Raw genomic sequence first — 26564 nt, 5'->3', positions numbered from 1 at the left:
GTCAGTGTATCCCTACTCCATGTTTGTCAAACACAGCTTAAATCAAAATTCCAAGTAAACCAGGCACACAGTAAAAACATGTAAAAAATATAGCCTATCCCATGCTATAATAACCAGTTCTGATATTGTACAATAAGAAACATACAAACACACAACAGAACATTTTTCCATTGATATTTGATACTTGTTATTCACTCTTTTCAAAATAGTGAATTAAAGTTAATCCAACAGCAGTTGTCCCTCTCTCTCTTTGGTGGAGCTTGAGGCAGCTCTGGTGTGTAACTTAAAGGAGTCCACACAGCTTAACTTTTTTCAATTTGTTTTGAAAATAAGTGTAATGTTCTATTTCCAACCATCTGCCATATATTACATTAGAGAAAGGAAAAGGTCAGGGGGATAATGAGACATGGATTGTTAGCTCACTGCTTAGATTCTGCCAGAGTGAAATGATCACTGTTGCAGGATGAGTTGTACTTTACAGCTCTTTTAGTCCTTCTGAGTGCACCCTTTAGGTGACAGGCTTGGCTTCCTTTACCTTTCTCAGGATCCAACCACTTTTGGACTGATCTCTGGGTTGCAGCCCCCCTATTTCCCAACTGTGTAACCATGACAGGCCCAATTGTACTTACCATTAGCAATAAAATTTCTTTGTGGGACTGTGACCCATGACTGACTAAAGTGACATAACACAATTTTATCAAAACAAACATAGTTTATTCACCCAAAGGTACATAGCAAACAGGGAAAAAAACAAGGAAAGGCCTGGTTCTTGCCTATGCTATTTTTCCCTTGGAAGTGTTGGGTAAATTGCACTCTGCTCAGCCATCCCTTGTCCTGGACTAGGAGTGACAGACAGCCCCTCTAGCATGCTGCCTTTTTTTCCTTCAGAGACTGATCTCCACCTGTTTTTATCTACTTAAGGCCCCTTTCCTTCCTGGGCTGGGGACTTGGTTTAATAGACCCTTGGATTCCAAATTTGGACCTGGCAAGAATAATCTTGGCTAGCCCAGCTAGAGTTAGGCAGGTGAGTATTCCCCAGTTAATAGTTTCCCTATTGTTTCTTTGGGTACCTTTGATACTTTTTTTTTTTAAAGTACTGTACCTTATCTTTGCTGCTGTTTCCACTCTTACAGGTTTCTTTGATTTGACTTCTTGCAGCTAGGTAGGGTATCAAGCATATGAACTGAAGTGCACATGATGTTCATTAAAAAAAATCCCCTTTTCTCCCTCATTTGCCACAGAAATAAAGGGGACACTTTCCATTATCATGCAGTGTCAGATGTTTGAGACTGTTTCCCTGAAATCAACACTCAAGGTTTTGAACCACAGACATACAGAAATCTGTGGCCTAGAAAGGGACTTTTCTTAACTACTTATGCTGGGAAGAAGATGAAGTGACAGTCAAAAAAGCTAACAGTTTGGGGACTCGTTAGGAAAGGGATAACACCAGCAAGGGGCGGGTACCAGTGCCACATGTCCAGCTGCACTATAGACGAGATGGCAGTAGCAGCCTGAGGCTAGGCGCGGGCAGAGCAGATGTGCTGTAATGTCTGTCTGGATTGTCTCCGGAACAGTGACCCTTGAAAGTCACATGGCACTTTTCAAAACGTTAGCCCGGCTGCTGCTCGTTCTACGGATCCCCGGCAGGCCGGCCCGCCCAGGGCTAACCCCGTGCTCCCCCCGCGTCTGATGCACTCGGGACAAAGCACCACATCCTGCTACCTGGGAGCGATGCCCCCTCCCGCCAACGCGCCTTGCGCGAGCCGCTAGCTGCGCTGGCCGGCCTTCCATTGGCTGAGCGCCGCTCGCGCTCGCCGTCCCCCCACCAGCCTGTAGCACGCGGGCAGGTACTTCTGTCCCGCCCCTGGGCTGAGCGTGGCGTTACTGAGCCTGCGCGACTCTTCCAAGCTGGCGGGACTTTAATTCATGGGCGGGAGCGCCTCCATGACCACGCCCACGCCACTTGTGCGCCCCTCTCCGCCCGGTATCGGGTCTCTCGGCTTCCGCCATCGCTATGGAGCTGGGGTGGGAAGAGAGGCGGGTGCTGGAGGAGCTGATGGAGAAAAGTGTCTGTGAGGAGCTAGCCCCGCCGGAGAGGTACCGCCCGGGGGAGGGAGCCGCCACAGCGCGCGTTGTTCGAAATAGGAGCGGGGCTCAGAGCCAGCCGCCTTCTCAGCCTCCCCGGCGCTCTCCGCCCTCTCGCTGCGGGGACCGACCCGTCCTTTCCGCTCCGTGTCCCGATTGTCCCGGACCCTCGCTCCGGGGATCCCCGCGCCGTGTGCCGAGAGCCCTTACCTCGGGGGACCGGCCCCGCGCCGGGGTCTGTTATTCCGAGCCCGGGGAACGGCTCGGAAAGCAGCTGCAATTGTAGCCTGAGCTTTTTCACTGTGGCTGGTGGCTATGTGAGGTCGGTGGTCCCAACATGCTGTTCTCTGGTAGGAACTAAGGAGTATCGTTTCCTGGAACCAGCTTACAGGCTGCGTCTCTGTACTGAGGAAAGGGGTGGCTGCGAGCCACATTGCAGAGATCCCCGGTCTGTCTTTGGGGTGGGAGGGACGGAGCCTCTTTCAAACAAGACGAAAACCTCCTTGGAACAAATTGAATGTGGAGTTTCTATCCCAGCGGTTCTCAAACTTCATTGCACTGTGATGCCCTTCTGACAACGAAATTACTACATGACCCCAGGAGGGGGAACCAAAGTTGGAGCCTGCCGCTTGGGGGTGGGGGTCCAAAGCCGAAGCCCAAGGGTTTCAGCCTCAGGCAGGGGGCTTGTAAAGTGAGCCTTGTCGCCACTTAGAGCTGAAGCCCTCAGGCTTCGGCTTTAGCCCCAGGCCTATCCCAGCAAGTCTACGTCAGCCATGGTGACCCCATTAAAATGGGATCGTGACCCAGTTTGGTGTCCTGCTCATAGTTTGAGAACTGCTGTCCTAAACCAGTGCGTTGCTGATGTAGGCTCCAGAGTTGAAAGCTTATACTCAAATAAATTTGTTAGTCTCTAAGGTGCCACAAGTACTCCTGTTCTATTTTCAACCAGGTTTCCCAGAAAAACTCTACCTTGGGATAAGATGTGGCAGAGGAATGAAAACTTGTTTTACGTTAGGAGTCTTGCTTCAGACTTAAATATGGAGTGGCTACGGCCTCCAAACACCACTGTGTATTTGGCTATATTAATGCAACCATTTCTTAAGTTTTCAGAAGAGAGCAGTTGACTTCTGTGACACAACACTCAGCAAAGGTTTGAACAACAGATACTGTGTATTAAGAGTCAACATAATACAGAAAAATGAAGATGGTCCTGAGAAACACCTGACAATTACAGCCTCTCAGTCACTTGAAGATACAGAACTGTGTATTCTAAAGAATGACTGGTAACCGATATGTAAATATAAACATTTTCTGTGATGGGGATGTGGTGTTAGATGATGAACTAGTTCTCTGCATGCTCTTCAGGGTGGGTTTTTTTATAGGGGTGTCAACTGATCAAACAATAATGGAATTCCATTTATTTAAATATTTTTGGATGTTTTTTACATTTTCAAATATATTCATTTAAATTACAACACAATACAAAATGTACAGTGCTAATTTTATATTTTTATTACAAATATTTGCACTGTAAATCAACAAAAAAATAGTATTTTTTCAATTCACCTCGTACAATACTCTAGTGCAGTCTCTTTTATCATGAAAGATGAACTTACAAATGTAGAATTATGTACAATAAAACTGCATTCAAAAATAGAACAATGTAAAACTTTAGCGCCTACAAGTCCACTCACTTCTTGTTCAGCTAATTGCTCAGAGGAACAAGTTTGTTTACATTTGCGGGAGATAATACTGCCAGCTTCTTGCTTACAATGTCATCTGCCAGTGAGAACAGGTGTTCGCATGGCACTTTTGTAGCCAGAATTGCAAGGTATTTACATGCCAGATATAACTTAAATAATTTTTTCACATCTTAGCTCATAGAGCCGAGAAGCTCATATACCCCTTCGTGCTTCGGCCACCAATGCTTCCATGCTGAGGACACTCGTTAAAAATATAATGTGTGAATTAAATTTGTGACTGAACTCTTTGGGGGAGAATTGTATGTCTCCTACTCTGTTTTATCCACCTTCTGCCATATATTTCATGTTATAGGAGTCTCGGACCCAGCACATGTTCATTTTAAGAACCTTTTCACTGCAGATTTGACAAAACACAAAGACCAGTGTGAGATTTCTAAAAATAGGTACAGCACTCAACCCAAGGTTTCAGACTCTCTGAAGTGCCTTCCAAAATTTGAGAGATGAGGTGTGGCACATACTTTCAGAAATCTTAAAAGAGCAACATTTTGATGCAGAAACTACAGAACCCGAACCACCAAAAAAGAAAATCAACCTTCTGCTGGTGGCATCTGACTCAGATGATGAAAATGAACATGCATTGGTCCTTACTGCTTTGGATCATTATCGAACAAAACCCGTCATCAGCATGGACGCATGTCCCCTGGAATGGTGAAGCATGAAGGGACATATGAATCTTTGTGCATCTGGCACGTAAATATCTTGCAACACCGGCTACAACACTGCCACACAAACACCTGTTTTCACTTTCAAGTGACATTGAAACAAGAAGCGGGCAGCATTTTCTCCAGGAAATGTAAACAAACTTGTCTGAGCAATTGGCTGAACAAGAAGTAGGACTGAGTGGACTCGTAGGCGCTAAAGTTTTACATTGTTTTTATTTTTGAATGCAGGTTTTTTTGGTACATAATTAAGTTGATCTTGAAACATGCTTTCTCACAAATATTAAAAGATGCTGTTTCTGTAACAGTCAGTGAAAATCATACACCTCTACCCCGATATAACGCTGCCCTCGGGAGCCAAAAAATCTTACCGCGTTATAGGTGAAACCACGTTATGTTGAACTTGCTTTGATTCGCCGGAGCGCGCAGCCCCGCCCACCCGGAGTGCTGCTTTACCGTGTTATATCTGAATTCGTGTTATATCGGGTTGCGTTATATTGGGGGTAGAGGTGTACTTGTTTTACTAGTGTAAATTGCTTTTTATTTAATTTTTCAGTGGATTCTCCAGGCTAACTTCTTGAAAAATTGGATGGTTTACTCTGATTTTTGGAATATGAACTTCATTTCCAGTATATCCTTATGTCTTGCAAATTGTTATTGCAATTTGTAATTACTTTACAGGTATTCTGTTCCAGTAGTTCCAGGAGACATCATTCACTTAGAAGGAGATTGTCATTCTGGTACTTGGATAATAAATAGAGACTCTGGATATCTAATTCTGTACCCAGACTTGCTGCTTTCTGGCACAACAGTATCAAATAGTATTCGATGTATGAGAAAAGCAGTACTGAGTGAAAAGTTCAGGGTAAGTGGTGAAACCATGGAATATAAAACATTTTAAAACTAGTGACAAATCACATCGAAAAAAGTCTATGCTTTGGAACAGGGACATGAACATTGGCCGATAGTGGCATTTGTCTGGGCTGTGCCTTTTGCCATTCATGTGAAAATCTGCTGAAATTTGGCCAAGTTATAAACCTATGAAAAATCTTAGTTTGCACATTATCAGAGACTTTGTGGAGCTTTGCAGCCAAGTTCACTGGAAAATTCCTTGTGTGCTGAGCAGGACTTTACCTGTAATTGCAGCTTCGGGCTGCTGCAAGCCAGGGTTGGATCCAGGCGCAGGAACTGAAAGCAGGGAAAATCTTCCTGTTCTCTCCCTGTTGCCTCCCAGGTAGCATGGGTGAGGAAGCAGCCTGATTTGAATGCAGAGGAGTGGGGAGAGTTCATGGTTCCATTCCAGTGGACTGAGGAGAGGCTGGTCCCTATTGCTGGCAGCAGCATTCAAGGGTTGGGGGTGCTGAAATGAGCCCGCTGCTGCCTGCGTGGGGGAGGGATGTAAGGGCTGGGGGCGGTGCCGTTCTGCTGTTTGGATAGGGGTGACTGGTCCATGCATTCTGGGATGCAGTGGCAATTCCCTCCTGGGGACCATGGTGTCGAGCGGGGCTGACTGTTTGGCAGAGAGGGGAAGATCCTAAAATGCCTTACCTGCAGAAAGTATTGAACCAGCAGGGAGGGGTAAGGAGTGTGTGTGTGTGTGTGTGTGTGTGTGTGTGTGGGAGGGGGGCAGGGGCTCTCGCAAGGTCTGAAGCTCCTGGGAGAGGCTCCTGCTTTCATGGGTTTCTAAATCTCTGTGGTTTTTAATTAAAACTCTTGAAAGCTAATAGGTACTCAAATCACTGCTATGTATGCCTATGTTGCCCATATGTGTATGTATTCCTGATAAGTCACATGAAAAAACACCTTACACTCTTTAAGTCTTCTTACAATATATCAATATATAAAAGTGCAAGCTTGCCCATGGACAAAAATTTAGTGCTCAGTGGAGTCTGTAACCCACTCAGAAAAAAACAAAAATTTAGAGGGGATGTTAGAAGGTAACCCTAATGAAAAAAGGGCTTACTCATGAGGATTTATGACCCGTTTTATGTACATTACAGTAAAATGTATTGCTGGTTGTGATTTTTTTTTTTCTTGTAGAGTTGTGAGTCCAGTTCACGGCAGATGCTGATTGGTACAATCCTTCATGAAACTTTCCAGCAAGGAGTAACAAATAACTTTGCACACGAAAAACTACAAGAACTTGCCTTCAGAACTGTCCATGGACCAAAGTATCTAAAAGAAATGTAAGTGACATTGCAGATATCAGTCTAGATTTGAAGGATGGAAGAAGATAATAGTCCTGTCTTCCAGTTTAAGTGTTGTCTGTGGTGCAATAACTCTTTTAAAGTGCAGGATATTCAGAAGTAGGATTACTAATTGAAGAATATTCCACCAAAATAATCTTTGTAGAATTCATCTTTTTTATAAAGACACTTTCTGGTCAGAGTAAAAATACTTTATTTAAATTGAATTCAGCAACTAAATAAGCCTTCAAAACCATAGCCACTTGGGAGAGGTGAGTAAAATTATTTTTTTGGCAGGGTGGGCAAGTGGATTTTTTTGGCCTTGGATATTAGATTTTCATGAGTTTTTCAAACCTTAGCGAAATGTGACAAACGTAATTTAAAAAAATACTGTACTGATCCCTAGAAAATTCTCAACTGACAAAACCGTGAGGCCTCTCATTTTTACATTCCTAATCTCATTATTTTATGCCACTCATCTTAAATTCTAGCTAAACACACTAACAGTTACAGAAATCTCTTTTCAATTCCCAAACTCCAATTTTTTTTTTTTTTTTTTTTTGGACAAGTAAAAGTATTTAATATTTGAAAGTATTAGAGCCTTCAGATCAAAATGTAGAATATCAGATTTGTGATGCTAATCGCAAGACTCTGATTACCTTTGCTACAAAGTCCATCAATTATGAATAAGGCTCTGTCTTTGTCACAAAAGTCATGGATTCCGTGACTTCTACAGCAGCCCCGTGTGGCTGACCCAGGAGGCACCTGAGCAGCTCGGGCAGTCCCCGGGTCAGTTGCACTGGCTGCTGCTGGGGCAGTCTCTGCCCCCTCCTGCCCTCGTCCCCCAGCAGCAGGAGTTTGGGTGTGTGGGGGCTCAGGGCTTGGGGCTGCTGCTTACCTGGGCGGGGCTCCCCCTTCCTCCCAGCTTCCCTAGCTCCACATGCTGCCTCTGCCTGCAGCCAGGTACTACACCCACAGCTCCCACTGGCCATGGTTCCCAGCCAATGGGAGCTGCAGCACTGGGACTTGGGGCAGAGCGGAGGTAGCTCTAGGGAGCTGGGGCCGCTGCTTCCCTGGAGCTGGGTAAGGAGCCTGTTCCAGTCCCACCAACCCCTGCCCCCAGCACCCGTTCCCCGGGGCCATGACTTCCTCCTCACCCCCCCTCCCCAGCACCTGCAGTGTGCCCTCCCACAGGCCACAACTTGCCCCCCGAGCACCTGCGCCCCCCTCCCCAGCACTCAGGGGCCCAGGCCCACCAAACTCTTCCTCCCTCGCCCAGTTTTAGTCAGGGGTATTTTTAGTAAAAGTTATGGACAGGTTACGAGCCTGTGAATTTTTATTTACTACCCATGATATGTCCATGACTTTTACTAAAAATATCTGACTAAAACGTAACCTTAATTATGAACTTAAGTTGTGCAGAAAGTACTTTCTAAATCACAGGCTGCGGAGAAAAACTTCAATGGTCACTTGTCCATGGACAGTTAGAAGTTCAAATATACTGAACTGATAAGAAATATATTTGTCCCAATTCTCAGGTTGGGGTCTTATTCTCCCATGTGAGTTAACCATAGCAGCAATATTTCATTTTATCTAAAGGTATTTCTTGCTCTTCTACTTGCTTTGTTGGTAGCTATTGTGGCAGGTTTCTTGTTTAATTTTTTGGGGTATTTTCCTTCAGTTGTTTTAGTGTTTAATTTTGTCATTGCTTTAAAATAAACTAAAATGCCACTCCTATCATCACTCTGAACTTGAATTAAAATTGAGACCTGTAATTCAATTTAAGTAATTCTAATGCATAAATAAACTTAAGGATCATGGATGTCAGGTTTGAAATCTAGACCTGATAATACAGAATACCACTAATCTAGTCCTTAGTTAGTGCTGCCTAACATTATAGTAGAGTATCCTGTGACTGTGTTCACATAAATTTTCATAGTCCCCTTTGAAGCCTTTCCTTTTGTTTTTAACTGAGGCTAATATTTAGTAAACTACTTCAGAGTGCACAAATATTTGTGTGTAAATCTTTCAGCAGAGATTTAATTTTTCTTTATAGATGTTTATAACTAATTGTCTCAGATGCTCCATTACGGTACACTCTTAACTTCACATAGCAATCCTACAGTGCAGAAAGTTAAACACTTTTGTGTAAGGTTTCAGAGTAGCAGCCGTGTTAGTCTGTATCCGCAAAAAGAACAGGAGTACTTAAGTCTTTGCAGGATGGAGGTCCAAATAAACTAGATTCCATATTCAGTTTTGAATCTATTTTCCTTCACCCTATATCATTCCTTATTTTCTATGTAGTACTCAACATGTATGGGTTCACTTTTACAGGTACTACTTAAATCTGAAACAAGAAGAAATCATGCAAGAGATAGAAGAATATCTTCCATCAATATCTAAATGGGCAGAAGACTTCATGCACAAACCTAGTCAAGCTAACCACAACAAAATGCAGTTAAAACTGTAAGAAAACATTACTTGCACATCAAAACCTGTTTTATTGTTACCTAGCAAATATATCACTAGTGAAATTACTGAACTTTGTCGCATTAATTTGTTTGGTTCATCTTAATTTTAAAGCAAAAACCTTTATTCTTGAATGCGTTTATTGATGTGGAGCTGACTCATGGCCTCGCTGTCTAGAAAGTTGGCCTTGTTATGCAACGAATGACTTGGTCCACAGCAAGCTACTTGTTTAGCTGCAATTGCATTGATTGTGAAACAATATTACAGGTGTTCATGGTGATGGAGAATGGATCTTGTAGAAATAACACCTTTTGTTCTTAAAAAGATTCTAGTCACAGTACTCAGTGTTGGTCAATTCACAGCGTAGAAATTTTAGCATTGGAAGAACGAGGTTATTGGATCAATTGACTAAGCTATAAAAATAAAAATATGTAGTTAAGATTGAAAAGCTGGCTTTCATCATACTCTCATTGCAAAGTTTTCTTCCTGCATATGCTTCCGTGCCATTTGGCTGCCTGCTCCCAGGGATGTAATGGTCAGTCACCTGGTGCTCTATTTCCTTTTTATTCCTCAACAGTGCCAATTTAACTATAAAAGTGCTTTTTAAATAGTGTTAACTTCAAGGTAACTTATAAAAAGGATAAATATTTTGAAGATCAAATAAGTCATCTTCTTCAGAAGGAATTCATGACACTTTAAATTTTGCACATCTGAAACAAACATTTGAATTACATTTTTAAAAACAACTTCTTCAGACTGAGAAATTACCACATCAGTGTACAGTTTAAGGTAGCCTTTTGAGTTGAAGCCTGATCCACATATAGAAGGTTTGCTTGAGTGGGCCTTAACACTCTAGCCATCTTAAATTAATGGCTAATACTACACATGTAAATAGCTTTGCCATTGCAGTGCATGCACACTAACAGAAGTTCCCTGTGAAGATTTAAATCTTTGGAACTCTCATGGGTATCTGTTTAGAGAAATACAGCAGCTTATATCTGTTTCTAAAGTAGTCTTGTAACTCTTCAGGTGATGACAAAGTTACTTGTTTTTTAAATTTATTTTGTTTTCCTCCTAGACCAAGTGAAGGAAAAATAGAAGATCTATCTTGTAATATTGAGGTTACAGAGTTCCTGGATATTGAAGAGAATATCTGGTCTCCCAGGTTTGGATTAAAGGGCAAGATTGATGTTACAGTTGGTGTGAAAATACACCGCAAGTCTGGAACGCAATATAAGATAATGCCATTGGAGCTTAAAACTGGCAAGGAATCTAACTCCATAGAACACAGAAGTCAGGTAGAAATGTTAAATGTTCAGCATACACAATTGTAATATACTCGTTTGCACTTCATCTAATAAATGATGGCTGAACCAGTTTATATGTAATATATTAGGTATTATGGATGGCTTATGATCTCAAACCTGTATTTATGAATGATGAATTGAGGAATGTGGGAGTGTTTACCAACTACCACCTTCAAGCAGAGGTCGAGATTTCCATAAGGGAGTGAGGAGGTAATCTCAATGAGGAGCCTTTTGCTGAGTCTTCTTTATTGGCCCCAGTGGAGGAAACCAGGATCATTGTGTGGAGACCCTGTATCTTTAACCCCCAGAGCCTTTGTGGGAGGCTTTGCAGAAGAGACAATATAGCTTGAAATTTTGTTCTTTCAGGAGATTTCTTCAGGGCTGGATGGGTAACTATTCATTCCTCCATAGCTGATACAGTAACTCCCCACTTAATGTCCTCTTGCTTAACGTTGTTTCGATCTTGTGTCCCTGCTCAGTTACAGAACATGCTCCATTTACAGTTGTGCAATGCTCCGCTATAACGTCGTTTGGCTGCCTGCTTTGTCCACAGCTGGCAGCTCCCCTACGCCCCTCCTGCCTGCTGGCAGACGCCGCGGATCAGCGCCTTCCTCCTGCCTGTGGCAATCAGCTGGCTTGTGGCGTTCAGGAGGGAGTGGGGAGGAGCGAGGACTCAGTGTGCAGGCTCCCCCCTCCCTCCCCCTCAACACCACAAGCCAGCTGATTGCTGGGGGCAGGAAAGGGAGGGGGGAGCCTGTGCGCTGAGTCCTTGCTCCTCCCCCCTCCTTCCTGAACCCTGCAAGCCAGCTGATTGCCCCGGAGAGGGGGGAGGAGCGAGGATGCTGCATGTGGAGTAAAGGGGTAGAAGAGGCGGGTTAAGGGTGGGGGCTTGGGGGAAGGGGTGGCGTGGGTGGGCCGAGGGTTGAGCCCCCCGCCCCTGGTACTTGCAGAGTAGGGGAAGCTGCTGCTGCTGCGCAACATGCTTCTCCTAGCCTACAGCACCTTCTGCCTCCTTGCCTGCCTCATTGTCTCCAGTGCCAGTGGGCTGTACCTGTGTGGGGTAAGGCGGGGGCACCTCCCAACTATAGTACTGTACGGCAAAAAAAAAATTCCCTTGGAACCTAACACCCCCCCCCCCCCATTTACATTCATTCTTATGAGGAAATTGGATTCACTTAACATCGTTTCACTTAAAGTCACATTTTTCAGGAACATAACTACAACATTAAGTGAGGAGTTATTGTACCACAGAGAGGCCTCTTCAGGGTCCAGAGAAGGGGAGGTATAATGTTACAGAGGTGGCAGAGTATGGGTATTTACTTCTGGCATCACCAACTAAATAAGCAATTCTCAAATTTCAACTTTTTTAGAGATTTTCGTATAGAAGAAATCTTTAATGAAAAACATCAATTAGATGATAAGCATTTATTCTTTTTAATCTTGTTGGCAATGATGAGGCTGCTTAACTGTACAACCTTAATGTATTCACATGACTTATGCATATTATGTAAATATCAAAATACACTAATATTTTTTAAATGTCTTCAGGTTGTTCTGTACACCTTGTTGAACCAAGAACGAAGAGTGGATCCTGAAGCTGGATTTCTTCTTTACCTTAAAACTGGCAATATGTATCCTGTGTCTGGCAATCGTATGGATAGGAGAGGTGGTTTTTCCCAAAAACAGTGCTTAACTATTATAATTTCTAAGAGTTTTTTTTCAACATTAACAGTTACTAAATTGTTCACTCTTGAAAATATTTATACTGGTTGATATACCATTTCCAGGAACTAGTAAACAGTGTTGAGATAAGTTATTTGTTTTGACAAGAATGCTTAATTTTCCTGGAATAACTTTGGATATAAAAAAAATACACTACACCAAAAATATCTTTGATGAATACTGTTTTTGTTATGTACGTGCCCATTGTTTGGGGCTCCAAATAAATTCATAAATACTCACTTTTTTTTCCTGTTTCTAACCCTGAAAGACTTACTTTTTTTAATTTTTTTTTTAACAGAATTGCTAAAGCTAAGAAACCAACTGGCATTTTACTTATTCCACAGTATGTGTAAATCTGCCCTGGGAAATAAGCAAACACAACTTGCCTCTTTGCCTCCTCTAATTGATGATAGTCGGGCCTGTAAATATTGCTCACAAATGCACAACTGCTTTCTTTATAGCAGGTAAAAGAAACTTTCGGACTTTGGATAGTAAACACTTTAGTTTAAAAAAAAATCAGTTTTGGATTTTTTGTGGTGATTTCACAGCATTGATTAACACTTGCCCTGGGTATGCAATGACTTTCTCCAAAGATAAGTATTGCTCCATTGATTCTTCCCCAACCTTGACAATTTAAGAATTTGTTCCTACAGAGGCTTATCCAACTGTTTATCTTTATACTCAGTGAGTAGTCCCACTGAAGCTATATACACAAGCCTTTGCAGGGTTGGGGCCTAAATTTGTGATTTATCTTAAGGCTTGTCTACACAGGTAATTGACTGTCATAACTATAAGAGGAATAATTACACCAGAGTGGCATCCACATGGGGAGTTATGCTATCATCACTATGCTGATATAATTATTTTGCTAGAGCTATACTAAAAAAAATTTCCACATAGAGAAACCCTTAATGACTGTTTAGTGCATCCTAACTTCTGAAAACTTTCTGCACTTAATTTTAAAAGTTGAATTTTTAATAAATTGTTTTTTGCCTGTCCAACGGTAGTGAACTTTATATTTTTATTTTATGATAAAATACAATTAAAGGCAGTCTCAAAGATATTAAATGGGTTTTCAATAAATTAATTTATTAATTATAATAGTGTTTCATTTATATATTAAAAATTCAGATTTACATTTATATGCATTGGGTATGAGAGAGTATCCCTAAACATCGTGGCCAAAATTGTATGCCTAAAATTATATGGTGGGGAGATCTGGCCCCACATGCCTACACACAATAAGTTTTCAAATTTAAATCACCTATACTCCTGTGATATTTTCCATTTTAAATTCAGTCTCAGTATGTCATCCAATAAAGACCATCCTTAAAGCTGCCTGGCATTTTTAGTTAGGTTAAAATTGTTTCCTTTCAGAAGTGTTTTCACACTTGACGCTATACCAAAAAGTCTACAGGTATTGCATTTGAAACAGTTGGGGGGCGAGCCCATTATGTATGTTATGTAAGTATGTACATTAAATAAAATAAGGGGATTTCATGTTCAGAAGACATAATGATGCTATATTAATAAATATAGCCTTCAGATTCTTTACACACCTGTGGTTTGTTTTGTGAATAGAGAGAAAATTATGCTTGAATTATTGAAAATAAAAAAAGTGAACTTTTCATCTGTGGACATGCCAAAATTATTACCAGGGACATCCAGTCACCAATATGAAAGTACTAGTGTAAATAAGGGATGTAGGAACTGGTTCTGTATTTGGAATTTCATGCCCCCATGTAAAGACTTGAAATAGGATGCTCTTCCCCTAAGTTTGATTTGTTCAAATAAATATTTTCATTTAGCTTTTGTATTTTACCTTATAGTATAAATGCTACTGAATTTATTAAGCAAAAAAAGGAAGTAATCTGAACTTGATGCTTCTGTCTATTTTTAGAGCTGTAGAGCAACAGATGGATAATGTCCTTATTCCTCCTGCTGTGGTACCCATTATTGAAAAAGAGACCCAGCATCTGAAACTGTCTCACTTACAGTATTTCAGCCTGTGGTATCTGATGTTAACCTTGGAGTCACAGTGCGGAGAGGGCAAAAAGGGACGTAAAAATATATGGCTGATGCCTGCTTCAGAAAGGTAAGTTGGGAGTGAGGGCATTGTCTATGGACAGCTCTTACCTGCTTGGTTTCTTGTAACTCATTGTGTCTCCTGCGAGAGATGAGATTTTTCATCCTTTGGTAAATACTCTGATATACAGTTACCAGAGATAGCCGGAAGTGCTAACTCATCTGTGAGGGGTAGAGGGGGGTCTATCAAAAGTATTGGGTTGGTAGATCTGGTGGTATGATATCAGCAACCTGTTAGGTGTTTCTTGGGGAGAGGAGGGGAACCACAGAAGACCCAGGAAGATGATAAATTGTGCTTTGCAATCTTCATTTATAAGAATGAAGGTAATACTTTTATTAGCCTCACCTCCCTGATGTGTGCAGTTGGATATTGTCTGCCACCCCAGCTCCTTGCGTTGCCTCCCTGAATCAAAGCTCTTGACAGGCTGTATTCTGCTCTGCGTTGTATTGCTAGTGCAGGCTGCTCCACAGATGGCTGAAAGTGGACCGGGGGTTCATGGTAATGCATCATTTCCTGTTAATCTCACCAGCAGCCATGCATAATTTTATTGGTGAAATGCAGAGACTGTTTCAGTGAAGCATGGGCAGTAATATTTGTTTTACTACTGAAGCTTTAAAAATCAAACTTACATTATAGTGCGAGACAACCTTTGTTTTAGAATTTAATACTTTGACTTACCTTTGAGTAATCTCCACTGTGTTGACTCTGTAGACCACTTATCTGGGAGTTTCACAAAACAAGCCATGTACTTTTGTATTGAAGCCCACATATGCTTGCTTCCAGCTTTATCGCTTTCCCTTTTGGGAAATAACATCTGATAGGGTAGTGTAAGGGGTGGGACTCACCCCTGTGGCACCCCCTACTGGTTGCTTTGGGGAATTAGCTCATCCAGTGTCTGGAGCGCCCTCTGCAGGCCAGTGATCCGCCTCTACTCTGGCCCTATGTCCCTCCCAGGACCCTGCCCCTTGCTCTGGGTGCTGCCCCGTGGCAGTACCCACAGATCTGAGTGTCCCCTCCCTGGGGAACCCCCACCCACTATCCCCACCTTGCCTCAGTACCAGCCCACTGCCAGTCACCATCCAGCCCCCGCTCCCTCGGGCAGACTGCAGTATCAGCCACTCTTCACTGGCAAGGGGGGTTTAGACCTGCTGCCTTGGCCTAGCCCTGGGCTGCCCTCTGCAACCCCCAGTACCTGTTGGCCTTAGGCTAGGCCGCAGCCTGGGGCTTTCCAGGCTGGAGTTCCCCAGCTCCTCAGCCTTTCCCCAGCCCTGCTCCACTCAGGTACCCTGTCTCTGCTCCCTGCAGCCAGGCCCTTCTCTCTCTAAGTGCAGAGAGAGATTGTGTCTGAGCTCCTGGGTCCTTGCCTTTATAGGGCCTGCTGAATCTGTTTGGGGCATAGCCCCAACTGCTGCCACTTCCCCCAATCAGCTCAGTCTTCACACTGCCTGCTCTCTGGGCTATCTTAGGCCCTTCCAGGCAGGAGCAGGTGTCCACCCTGCTACAGGTAGGATAGAAATGTAGTATTCGTAGATGGTAGGGTGTGTGTGGGTTTTTTTTTTTTTTTTTTTTAAAGGCTAGAAGAGACCATTATGATCTAGACTGACCTGAATAACACACACCATATAATATCACCAATTAATTCCTGCTTCAATCCCATAACTTATGGTTGAGCTAGAATATATATTTTAGAAAGATATCCAGTCTTGAATTGATCAAGGCTTTGGAACGTAGCTAATACATTTTTCTTGGGCAGAAAAAGACAGCCAATATGGTCAAACAAAACTACTGTAAGACACTACAATGAATTACTATTAAATCTTAAACTGATAAAAACCTACTTCTAGAAAATTACTCAAGGCAGCTTACACTTTTATTTTGAATGTGTTCATAGAGAAAAGGCTGGAGACTGCATTGGAAATATGATCAGAGTCGAACATGTGCAGGAAGCTTCTGAAGGACAATATCTACATTATTTCCAGCGTAAAAATGGTACCATGCCTGGAACAAACCTGTTGGTAGGAGATAGAGTTGTTGTGAGTGGAGAGAAGACATTACTTGGCTTGTCTGCTGGCTATGTTAAAGAGGTCAATGTGACAACAGTTTCCTGTTTATTGGACAGGTAATATAAACAGAAAAATATGGCTGTTAGAAAGGAAGTATGTGAGTGCTTTTTTTACAATCTTAAAATTAAGCACTTTATTTTAATGCCCACCATCCTAAAAAACAAAAGCCCCACAGTGAATTCAAATAGCAAAACTTGGGCTAGGCCTGAGAACCTGTGTGTGTGTTTTGTGCCCCCCCCTCCCCCCGGGAGTTGTCCACCAATTACCTAGGCTGTTAGCTAATAAGCAAAATATTATGGCATGTTTCCAAGCTCCATCTATTTGTGACAACAAAATAAAGATGCTATTCATAGACTCTGTGGATCATCCCTTTTCTTTCTTGAATGCAGTGGTGTTGGAATAACTTTTATAATGGGGGGGTGCTGAAAGCCATTGAACGAAACTATAAACCCTATATATGATGGAAACCACTTCAAGCCAGAAGGTGCTGCCACACCTCCAGTACTCCTAGTTCTTAAAGTTGTAGAGCTAGGCAGGTCACCAGGCAGTGACTATCTCAGAGATATTCCCTCCAGTACACACCTCCAGTACTCCTAGTTCCAGCATCCCTGCTTGAATGCTTTCATCACAGTGAAATGGATACCACTGCTGTTTTAAATTATCAGGCTTCAGAGTTCTCACCTTGCTGACATGAATAGGGGTAGTTTATTCCTTCTTGGAGCTATTGTTTCAGGCTGCCTTCATACGTCAGGCAACATCACTGACAACAATGCCATAGGAGGTCTATAAGCAATAAGCAGACGTGGAAGCAAAGGCAATTATATTCCTGCTTATTATTCCTATTATGTCTTTCAGGAACTTATCTAAACTCCCTAAGGACACTATATTTAGGCTAGATCATGAAGAAGGAATTTCTGGTATTGATGCCCCCCTAAGAAATCTTTCTAAACTGATGGAGAATTCTTCTGCCAGGTTTGTAGAATTGAATTGTTTTCAAATATTGTTTAGTAATTGTATAAATGTTCTCACTGATAGTAATTTTGTCTAATTCCTTTTTTTCCCCTAGTGAAAAGCTTCGTAACTTAATAATTGACTTCCACAAACCACTGTTCATCCAGCACTTGAGCTCTGTTCTTCCTCCTGAAGCAAAGGAAACAGTTGCAAACATTTTAAAGGGTACACATTATATTTAACTCATAATAGCAGCTTAAATGTTTCTTTATTTTTATAGGACTTCTCATATCCATTGACTGACATAATTAATCTGTTTAGAAATATATACATCAATTACAAAGCACCTGGCACCTTGCATCAATAAAGTGTGAGCCTTTCCACTTTAAGATTCAGATCTGAGCAACTCAAACTTGCCCTTATTTCTACTATTAAATTAGTCCTAAACTAGTAAAAAGGTGCACATTTAAGCGCTTTAATTTCTTCCTCTTGCAGACTATTGGAGGGAGCAGGTTCAAGAGAGACTTACCTTTCAATAAAAACACCCTTTTACTAGCCCGTAGAGTGTAACTGTGAGAACAAACAAAATTGACCCTGTAGATTTTAACTTCCATGGGGGGGGAGGGGGGGAGGGGCAGAGAGAGAATCTGTCAGATAACTTGGCCCCAAATCACCTGAGGCTTTCTAGATCATAACCAACACTGGAAGCAAGTATGTAGCCACTGTGAAACACTGAGATAGCGTTATGTACTTGTAGCAGTCTCTCTTCTCTTCCCCCTCCATCTGTAGTGTCCAGGTGTTTTTCAGGGGTAGCCCTAGATACAGTAACTTGTAGTAAACTAGTCTAGAGGCTAAAATTTTGATTATTGTGTTAAGGTCTGCATCAGATAGGAATGGGTACAGCCTCCTGGCTGGCAGCAAAAGGGGTAGGGGGAACAGAAGGAAGAAGAGCTGTGTGTACTTGAGAATTCAGAAGTAGTAATGGGTAAAGAATGACTCTAAGAATGCAAAACACACTGTTAAAGGTTAAAGATAATGACTTCTAGTAGAAAGTGCACTTGCAACACCTACCTATTAGTTTAAACATTTCTTCCTGCTTATCTGTTTCAACTGAGGCTTTGTCTATACTACCTTGCTTTTAGCGACACGACTGTGCCGCTACAGCTGTGCCGCTAAAAGGTGCGCAGTGTAGCTGTTAGTTGGAAGGAGAAAACTCTCTTGCTGACGACAAAAAAAACAAACAAACAAAAAACCAACACAACCACCGGCGGCAGCAGCTTTGTCAGCAGGCACTCCTGCTGACAAAGCGCGGTTCACACCAGCGCTTTTCGTTGGTAAAACTTTTGTCATTCGAGGGTTTGTTTTCTGTTTTTTTTTTTTTTAACACCCCTGAACAACAAAGGTTTTGCTGACGAAATTCCAGTTTAGACAAAGCCTGAGTTTTATCTGGGCTTAACCTAGGCTGGGTAGCTTGCATCTGTTCTCTACTGGGAAAATGAACTCTGTTCTAATGTTTCTCTTAAATAGCAAGATGCTCTTGCCTGCATCTTTTTATCTCCCCTAGAAGCAATGCATACATGTCACTCTTGTTCAACAAAATGGAAACCCGTATTTGAGATCCTGTGTAGAGGAAGAAAGGGAGGAACAAATCATAAGCTATTAAGAAAGGGAGGAACAAATCATAAGCTATTAAGATTAATTTAGTACTTCTGGAGCCAGGATAGACAATGAATACCTTTTTATCTACATTTCAGTATTTTTAAATAAAGTCTTTAGATACCATTTATAGTGTTATCAAAAATTATGCACCAGTAAACAAGTTATCTTTTTGTTCTGCTAGTTTTCCCCACTAAAAACTCATCATTTCAGGTTGCATATAGGATTAACTACAAATATTTAACTTTTTTCTTTTTCTAATTAAAGGTCTGAATAAGCCTCAGAAACAGGCAATGAAACAAGTGCTACTTTCAAAAGATTACACGCTCATCGTGGGTATGCCTGGAACAGGAAAAACTACTACAATATGTGCTCTAGTAAGACCATAATGTGACCTAATGTTAGAAGTAAATTGTTAATTTAAAAGCTTGGAGGGCAAGCATCAAATAAGCTGTATGTGAAGCATCCTCTTCACAATTGAGATTTATACAGGACATCTGTCTGTCATTTACATTGAAATAAATATGGAGCCAGCTTTACGATAAAGAACATTTAGCACTAGTAGAATGACAAAATGTATCCTTTGGTGTCAAGTGGTGTGTTTTTTATTTTTATTTATGCATTTATTTATTAAATCCCATCCACCAGTCCCATCTTGGAAGTGGGTGATGACATATTGATCAATTTACAATGTTTTAATGCTGTTACAATCCTTTGGCATCAGACTACAATAAAATCTTCCAATTTTGAAGTAGATCTGAGGTTTGGAAACAAGCACTTCATTAGCAGTAGATCTGGTGTGAGAACCCAAGGTTTGTCTGCACTGGGATATTAAGTGCTGGTGTAGCTGCACTAGTGAAAACTCCTAATGTTGGCCTGATTTAACCTGGTGAAGCTTACCCCATACAAATTGTGCTGCGCTGGTTAGAGACAGGGGGTTTACATTGGTGGGTAAAATCCCAGTGTAGACAAGGGCCTGCTTGGGAATCTTGTCCCCTCATATGACTTTTTTTGGCTTCCTAGGTCCAACACCAATTTAGAAAAATGTAGACTAATTATCCTTTTAAGAAAGGAATTACTGATTCCTATATTCAAGCTAATATCTGGGTTTTTCTTTTTTCTCTCCTTGCTACTCTCCTATTTTAGGTAAGAATTCTTTATGCCTGTGGCTTCAGTGTTCTGCTGACAAGTTTTACACACACTGCTGTTGACAATATCCTGCTGAAGTTAGCCAGGTTCAAAGTAGGATTTTTGCGCTTGGGGCGAGCTCAGAAGGTTCATCCAGATATACGGAAGTTTACAGAGGAAGAAATTTGCAGATCCAAATCAATTAAATCTATAACTCATTTGGAGGAACTCTATAACAATCAAGTAAGAAAAATAATGTTCAGTAGTCCTGCAACATATTTAGGACAGTATAAATTAGTGTATCTATTACAAATGCTGTACAGAGACAAAACTTACCTCAGAAGGGTCTGGGTGCCTCAGTGATCAGAAAAGAGATCCTCAGTTTCTGTCATCAATTCAAGTTTGGCCATTGTCTATTGTGAATCAGGTTACCATCTGAGTCGGATGTGTGGGTTGTGGTGAGGTGTGTGGGATTTTTTTTGCATTTTTTTTGCTTGTGTGAAATGAAATGAGCTGGTTTGTCATGGTTCACTTCTATTTGATGTTCTATTTGTATAATAATAGTGCCTGAAGATCTTTGACTGAGGCCCCATTATGCTAGACTCATAAAATGATAATAAATACACACTCACACTCACTCACCACTAAGACTGTCATTGCCCCAGAGAACTTACAGGAAGTGTCTACATCACAAAAAACTCTGTTAGTTGTCTTGTTGGTAGGCTCTGCAGTGAAGCAGAGGACTAAATTGGTATGGGAAGTTACTTACATTTTTACCTTTGATCACTTCAGTTGGGGTGAGGAAGATTGCACTGCCATCACCATATATATCTTTAATCCAGAGAACAGGGACACTATGACAGTTCCTGGAGGTACCCAGAGTTGATGCACTTTGCTGCCGCCTGTCCTTAGTGTGAAGAAGTCTTGTTTGTGCCTGCCATGCGTCAGCACCCCTGCCACCCCCCCACCAGCCACTGGCAACAGAAACACTCCCCTCTAGGCCCCATAGGCCCCACTATCATTCTGTAGATTAGCAATAGGCACACTCAAGCCCTCCGAGTGTGTCCTTGGAATGTTCAGCCCCTGGTCATTTGGACACTTGCAGCATATTCCAAAGAAAAAGTACATCCCAATTTACCGGTTCTACCTCAGATTACTGCTGGACTTAACTAACAGCACTTATGTTTGATTTCATGGTAAATCTGTTTATTTCACAAAGCATAGCAATTCAAGTAATAGGAAGTAGAAATTTTGGAAACAAATGGTTACTTACAAAAAATAACACACATTCTGAGCCTAGACTTGATTAACAAGTCTCATGTCTAGTAGAGTATTGCTCACCCAAAATCCTTGCAGTGTTACATAGCCAGTTGGCTGTGACCCTTGTTTCATGAGACAATCCTGCTGTAAATTTGTCTCCTAGGTGAAAGATTTGGAGTGCAATCCAAGACACTAAGTTATACGGGATCAATCTTTTGTCTTGATTCATAAGCAGGACACCCCCTTGCTGTTTTTCTTCCTGTCTATTTCCTCTTGTAAAATTCACAATATCTCAATGTGCATCTTGCTCAGTATGCAAATAGGCATACAGTGTATTGTAGGTATATAATACACAAGTGGCCAGACAGGGAGATGGATGTCCATCATCTTCTGCCTGAAGGGAATATCTCTGAGATAGTCACTGCCTGGTGACCTGCCTAGCTCTACAACTTTAAGAGCATTGTTTTCAGGATAGATGTCAAACTCCTTAAGTATTAGCCATACATATATTTTTCAATGATTATGAAAATCAACTTTCTCAACAAAAGATCTCACATGCCACCCTTTGGTGAACTATTATGCAGATATATGTCCCAGGGGAACCTGTACAACCAATGCACTCCTGTGCCTCCTGCCAGTTAACACCAAGTGGTCTCTGTCACAGACACCAGTCTCGAGGGCAGTCAGTCCAGCACCATTCACAAGCTCCATATTTGTTTAATTAAATTTAAAAATAGAATCCTAAACACTTAGCAGGAATGAATCCTGAACTGGATGCTAATCTCTGTATTCCAGAACTACTTTTGTTTTGTTTGTAAATCAATATATTGTAAAGTTTTTGGATTATAAGGAGTTTAAGGGCTATGTAAAACTCAAACTCCCAGTATTAAGGGTTAATGGGTTTTTAAAAAAATGTAGCTTTTATTTGGTTAGAGGTCAGACTTATTAATGTAGAAATTGTATTTAAAATATGAAATGGGAAAAGGGAAGAAAATACCTTTTTATCTGTAAAATATGTCCAAATTTTCAGCCAGTAGTTGCAACAACGTGCATGGGAGTAAACCATCCAATTTTTGCTCGGAAACTGTTTGACTTCTGCATAGTGGATGAGGCTTCTCAAATAAGCCAGCCAATCTGCCTGGGTCCACTCTTCTATTCACATAGGTTTGTGCTGGTGGGGGACCATCAACAGCTACCTCCACTTGTACACAACACAGAAGCAAGGTAAGATAAAATGCTATTGGAAAAACAAAACGTGTGTGGTGTTGGGGCAACAAGTGGACTTTCAAGGCACTGACTTACACATCTGATATTTTTTAACAGAGATCTTGGCATGAGTGAAAGTTTGTTTAAGAGACTGGAACAAAACAAGAATGCTGTTGTCCAGTTAACTGTGCAGTACAGAATGAATAGGTATTTAAAACTATTTCAGTTACTAGTGATTTTTTTAATGTAAATTTCAATCTATAAGACTTAAAACTGCTTTTGTTTTTAAACTCCACAGTAAAATTATGTCACTAAGTAATAAGTTGGTGTATGAAGGCAAATTGGAATGTGGCTCAGAGAAAGTGTCCAAAGCCACTGTTATCCTGCCAAACTTAAAAAACTTGACGCTGGAGCTGGAATTATTTGCAGATTCTTCAGAAACATGGTTGAAAGAAACACTTGAGCCAAACAATCCTGTGTGTTTTCTTAACACAGAGAAGGTAAACTTTGCTTGCATACTTCCATTTATCTTCATGCTATGCTGCCTTCAAAATACTGTGTATTATTTTTATTTTAATGTTTGTAGACCATATTTGAAATATAGTTAATTGTTTAAATTTTAAAATTCTTATGGCTTTTCCTTATCAAACTTGTACAACTTATAGAGTATAGGCAACAGTATGTTGTCTTTTAAAAAAAAAAAAAAAAAAGTCTTCCAGTTGTATACAAAGTGTTCCGAACTTCAAATGCTGCATTAACTGAAATAATTTAGCCAAGAGACATTCTCATCCTCGTTGTTTGCTTACACTGTACAGCTACTGCTATAAGCACCACACTTCATGGTAAGCAGGCAAAAAGTCAATTCAGAAGTCTGAGCATTGGCTGTCTTGAAATGTTTTGCATCCGGCATCTTTAACGTTATGAAAAATTCTAAATGTGTTTTTCTTGAAATGTACTAACTTCATTAATATTGAGCCAAATTCTGCACTCAGTTACAAGAATTCAACATGAGTGACATGATTGGAAGTTCTGAATGTGTAACCAAATAGTATCCCTTTCTAACCATTAGGAAACTGTTTCTGAAGGTTTTCCATGGGGCAGATAAGAGTTGCTTAGGATGAATGTTTCCAGCAGTAAGGCAGCTTGTGACACTGGTTGTAGGGAATTCTTCACAAAATCTTTCTCTTGGGATTGTACCCCCTATATAATCTGCCTTGCTGTTCTGTACCTGACTATGGGCTGGAAGCTAACTTGCGGGAGGGAGTGAATTACTTTCGGAATGTATGATGATCATTCATGGGGCTGGAGCTGGAATTATCTCCAGGGAAGGAAGGAGGCTGGATTGGAGCACTTCAATGGTTGTGGGAGGAGGATGAATGTTGTGGGCAGAGAACTTTGTGCTCTATCCACTATACAACACTGCCTAAAGCTATGTCTACACTGCAAACCTTACAGCGGCACAGCTGCGCCACTGTAAGGTATGCAGTGTAGCCACTCTTTGTCAGCAGGAGAGAGCGCTCCTGCCAATAAAATAAAATCCACTCTCAATGAGGGGTGGGTGGAAGCTTTGTCAGTTGGAGAGCATCCCCCACCGACAGAGCTGTCCACACTGGCGCTTTTCATCAGTAAAACTTTTGTCGGTCAGGATGTGTGGGGTTTTTTTATTATTTTTTTTCCACACCCCTGAGCGACAAAAGTTTTACTGACGAAAGTGCACTGTAGGCATAGCCTAAGTCCTGTAAGGGAGGCAGCATGGTGTAGTGGTTAGAGCAGGTGATTGGGAGTTGAGGACGTTAGCGTTTCTCCTCTCTAAGACTGATTTTAGTTCCTTTTACATCGCTCTACAATGGCTTTGCATGGCAAACTGAAGGAAGTACAGATCTTTCCTCTGAGCCAGGGCTTGGTCGACTGCCCCCTCCAAGAACTCTCCAGAATTCCCAGCCTCCAAGCAGCACAGACAGCAGACTCCAGGTCTCCCTTTGTAGCACTTTCACGGGAGCTTGTCCATGCACCCTTCTGTGGCTGGCTGCCTGCCAGAAAGATTTAACTAAGTGTATCTCAATTTCTTCGTTAGCTTTGAGGATTTTCTTAAAACTGTTGAAGTATATTTTTTGTTGTGGCTTTCTGAGGAGGGTGTGAAGGTACAGCACCTCTCTTTCCCTCTTCATAAATGTCATAGAAGGCTGCTGAAACTCTGCTTCCAGATGGCATGTGGTCAAGGTCCATGGCAAGGTGGTTGAGTTCCTTTTTAATTGTACAGGAGTTTATCGAATCCTCTTCTCTCTCCCCCCGACCCTCCAAGTGCAGGTTTACTGCTTTCTATCCAGGGTTGTTTTTTCCTGTCTGTTGCTTGCTTGTCAAGTAGTTTGAAAGGAAGAAGTCTTTCCTCCATTAAATTCCTAAATTTCATTTATGCAGTCTAGTGTCTCCCACAACTCTGTGAAATCGGGGCTGTTCCCCTACCTTCTACAGTTCTGGAAATGGTTCAGCATCACAGTGTAGCCTGTATTGTCCATGCCTCCAGAATTCTCATTTCTGTGGCAGCAGTTAGCAGTGGTTTGCTTTGCTGCTGACCAATTCCTTTGCTAACTTTGATTTTTTAGTATGTTTTCAGGAGTAGTAAACTTCTCCTTTCCTGGATCAGGTAATTGGCAGCCTGGTGGCATCAGGTACCTGGGGCTGCTTGCAAAGCACCTTCCCTGTGACACACACCTGCTGCCCCTCAGGCAATGGGAGAGCTGTCTTGGAAACATAAGGCTAAATAAAAGCAGCCATCTATATTGAGGGAGCATTTACAGTCTCTTCAGAGGGTGAATTATTCCCCTCCTATTCATAGCTATCTGACCCTGAGGAGCTGCAACTTCAATGCAGAAAGGCCTGAACAGCCAAGGTTTTTTCCCCAAGACGAATTTGCTACTGTGTGCAGGAAAATGCCATCTTCTGTACAGCTCCAACCAGATGAGGTATTAGATGAGAATTCAAAGGGTGAATACCTGCCAGGGAAATCCCCGCCTGAGAAAGGAAATTCCCATGCATCCTTCTTTTTGAAGATGTAACCAGAGATTAATGGGAACACCTCGATAAGGGAAAGCATACAAGCAAAATATGTACTTAGCATTTTTTGACTGGTGCATGTTTTACAGTATTGATCAGAAATACCAAAGGTAGAGACCACCCTTAGGAGTAGTCTTTGATTTTCTTAGCTGCTTTGAGCATCCATGGATGCTTCCTGTTTTGCAAGAGGTGCAGTGGCCTGACTAGACTATCTAAAGGCCCTGGATGACCAGGATCATCCTGAGTTCAGGACTAGCCTTAAGAGATTGTCCCTGGTAACTGCTTGTGTTCGCTAAGCCATCTGCAATTAAATGAGGTGCTCAGCCAGGGACATGGCATGCAGATCAGCAACCCGGTCTGTTTTTATGCATTTGGATAGCAGATGGCCACTCCAAACAAATCCAGAAGTCTTACACATGACATGGCATCTGTGGATCTTTCACCGGGAACAGAAAGCTTGACACTGTATTTCGCAAGGCAAACTATTTACAGATCGCTAGGCACAGATGTTCTTTCACACAGGTGGCTGAAGCGCTTTCTTTCTGCATTCCCACAACTTCTGCTTGCAGAAAGGGTGATTGAGATGATAAAATGAAAGGAAGCAAAGTTGATAGTTCTAGCTCCACACTTGCCAAGCAGATAATAGTTTTCAGATTTGGAGACTTGGCATTGGAACCCAACCCCACTGTATCAACCAGTGAGTCCACAAATCCTTGACCAAGGTTCCATTCTCTATTCAAGCCCAAGTTGTCTCCATGTGACAACCGAGCTATTGAGAGGAAAGCATTACGTGCACCCTGTTTTCCTCCAAGGTGAATCAGGACTGTACTGGCCTCCGCGTGGACTTCAATGCTAAAGGGCTACTCCATCTGGGCATGGGTTAGCTCATGGTGCCAAACAGATAGAAATCCCAAGGACCCTGGAATTTCACATATTCTGGATTTCCTTCAGAACAGTCTGGACAAGGGA

General features: G+C 41.8%; 1 protein-coding gene across 9 annotated transcripts in view; it reads left to right on the top strand.

Annotated features, from left to right (window-relative positions):
• Window positions 1–26564, top strand: part of LOC101938843 (solute carrier family 25 member 16) — a 66475-nt gene that overhangs the window by 33411 nt on the left and 6500 nt on the right. For 8 of the 9 annotated variants that reach the window (XM_065553457.1, XM_065553456.1, XM_065553455.1 and 5 more), the window contains 16 exons: window positions 3189–3368; window positions 5189–5372; window positions 6548–6693; window positions 9028–9159; window positions 10241–10460; window positions 12018–12135; window positions 12490–12655; window positions 14092–14286; window positions 16169–16396; window positions 17196–17312; window positions 17407–17516; window positions 19215–19324; window positions 20094–20318; window positions 22366–22559; window positions 22659–22748; window positions 22840–23041. In XM_065553457.1, the coding sequence (XP_065409529.1) occupies window positions 3189–3368; window positions 5189–5372; window positions 6548–6693; window positions 9028–9159; window positions 10241–10460; window positions 12018–12135; window positions 12490–12655; window positions 14092–14286; window positions 16169–16396; window positions 17196–17312; window positions 17407–17516; window positions 19215–19324; window positions 20094–20318; window positions 22366–22559; window positions 22659–22748; window positions 22840–23041 (2617 nt within the window). Of the gene's footprint in view, window positions 1–1873; window positions 2098–3188; window positions 3369–5188; window positions 5373–6547; window positions 6694–9027; window positions 9160–10240; window positions 10461–12017; window positions 12136–12489; window positions 12656–14091; window positions 14287–16168; window positions 16397–17195; window positions 17313–17406; window positions 17517–19214; window positions 19325–20093; window positions 20319–22365; window positions 22560–22658; window positions 22749–22839; window positions 23042–26564 lie in introns of those variants that run through there. The other variant, XM_065553459.1, reaches the window with a different exon arrangement.

Source organism: Chrysemys picta, chromosome 7, assembly GCF_011386835.1.
Source record: "Chrysemys picta bellii isolate R12L10 chromosome 7, ASM1138683v2, whole genome shotgun sequence".
NCBI lineage: Eukaryota > Metazoa > Chordata > Testudines > Emydidae > Chrysemys > Chrysemys picta.
Note: the sequence above shows the minus strand (reverse complement) of the source record. Positions and strands in the feature narration are given on the sequence as shown.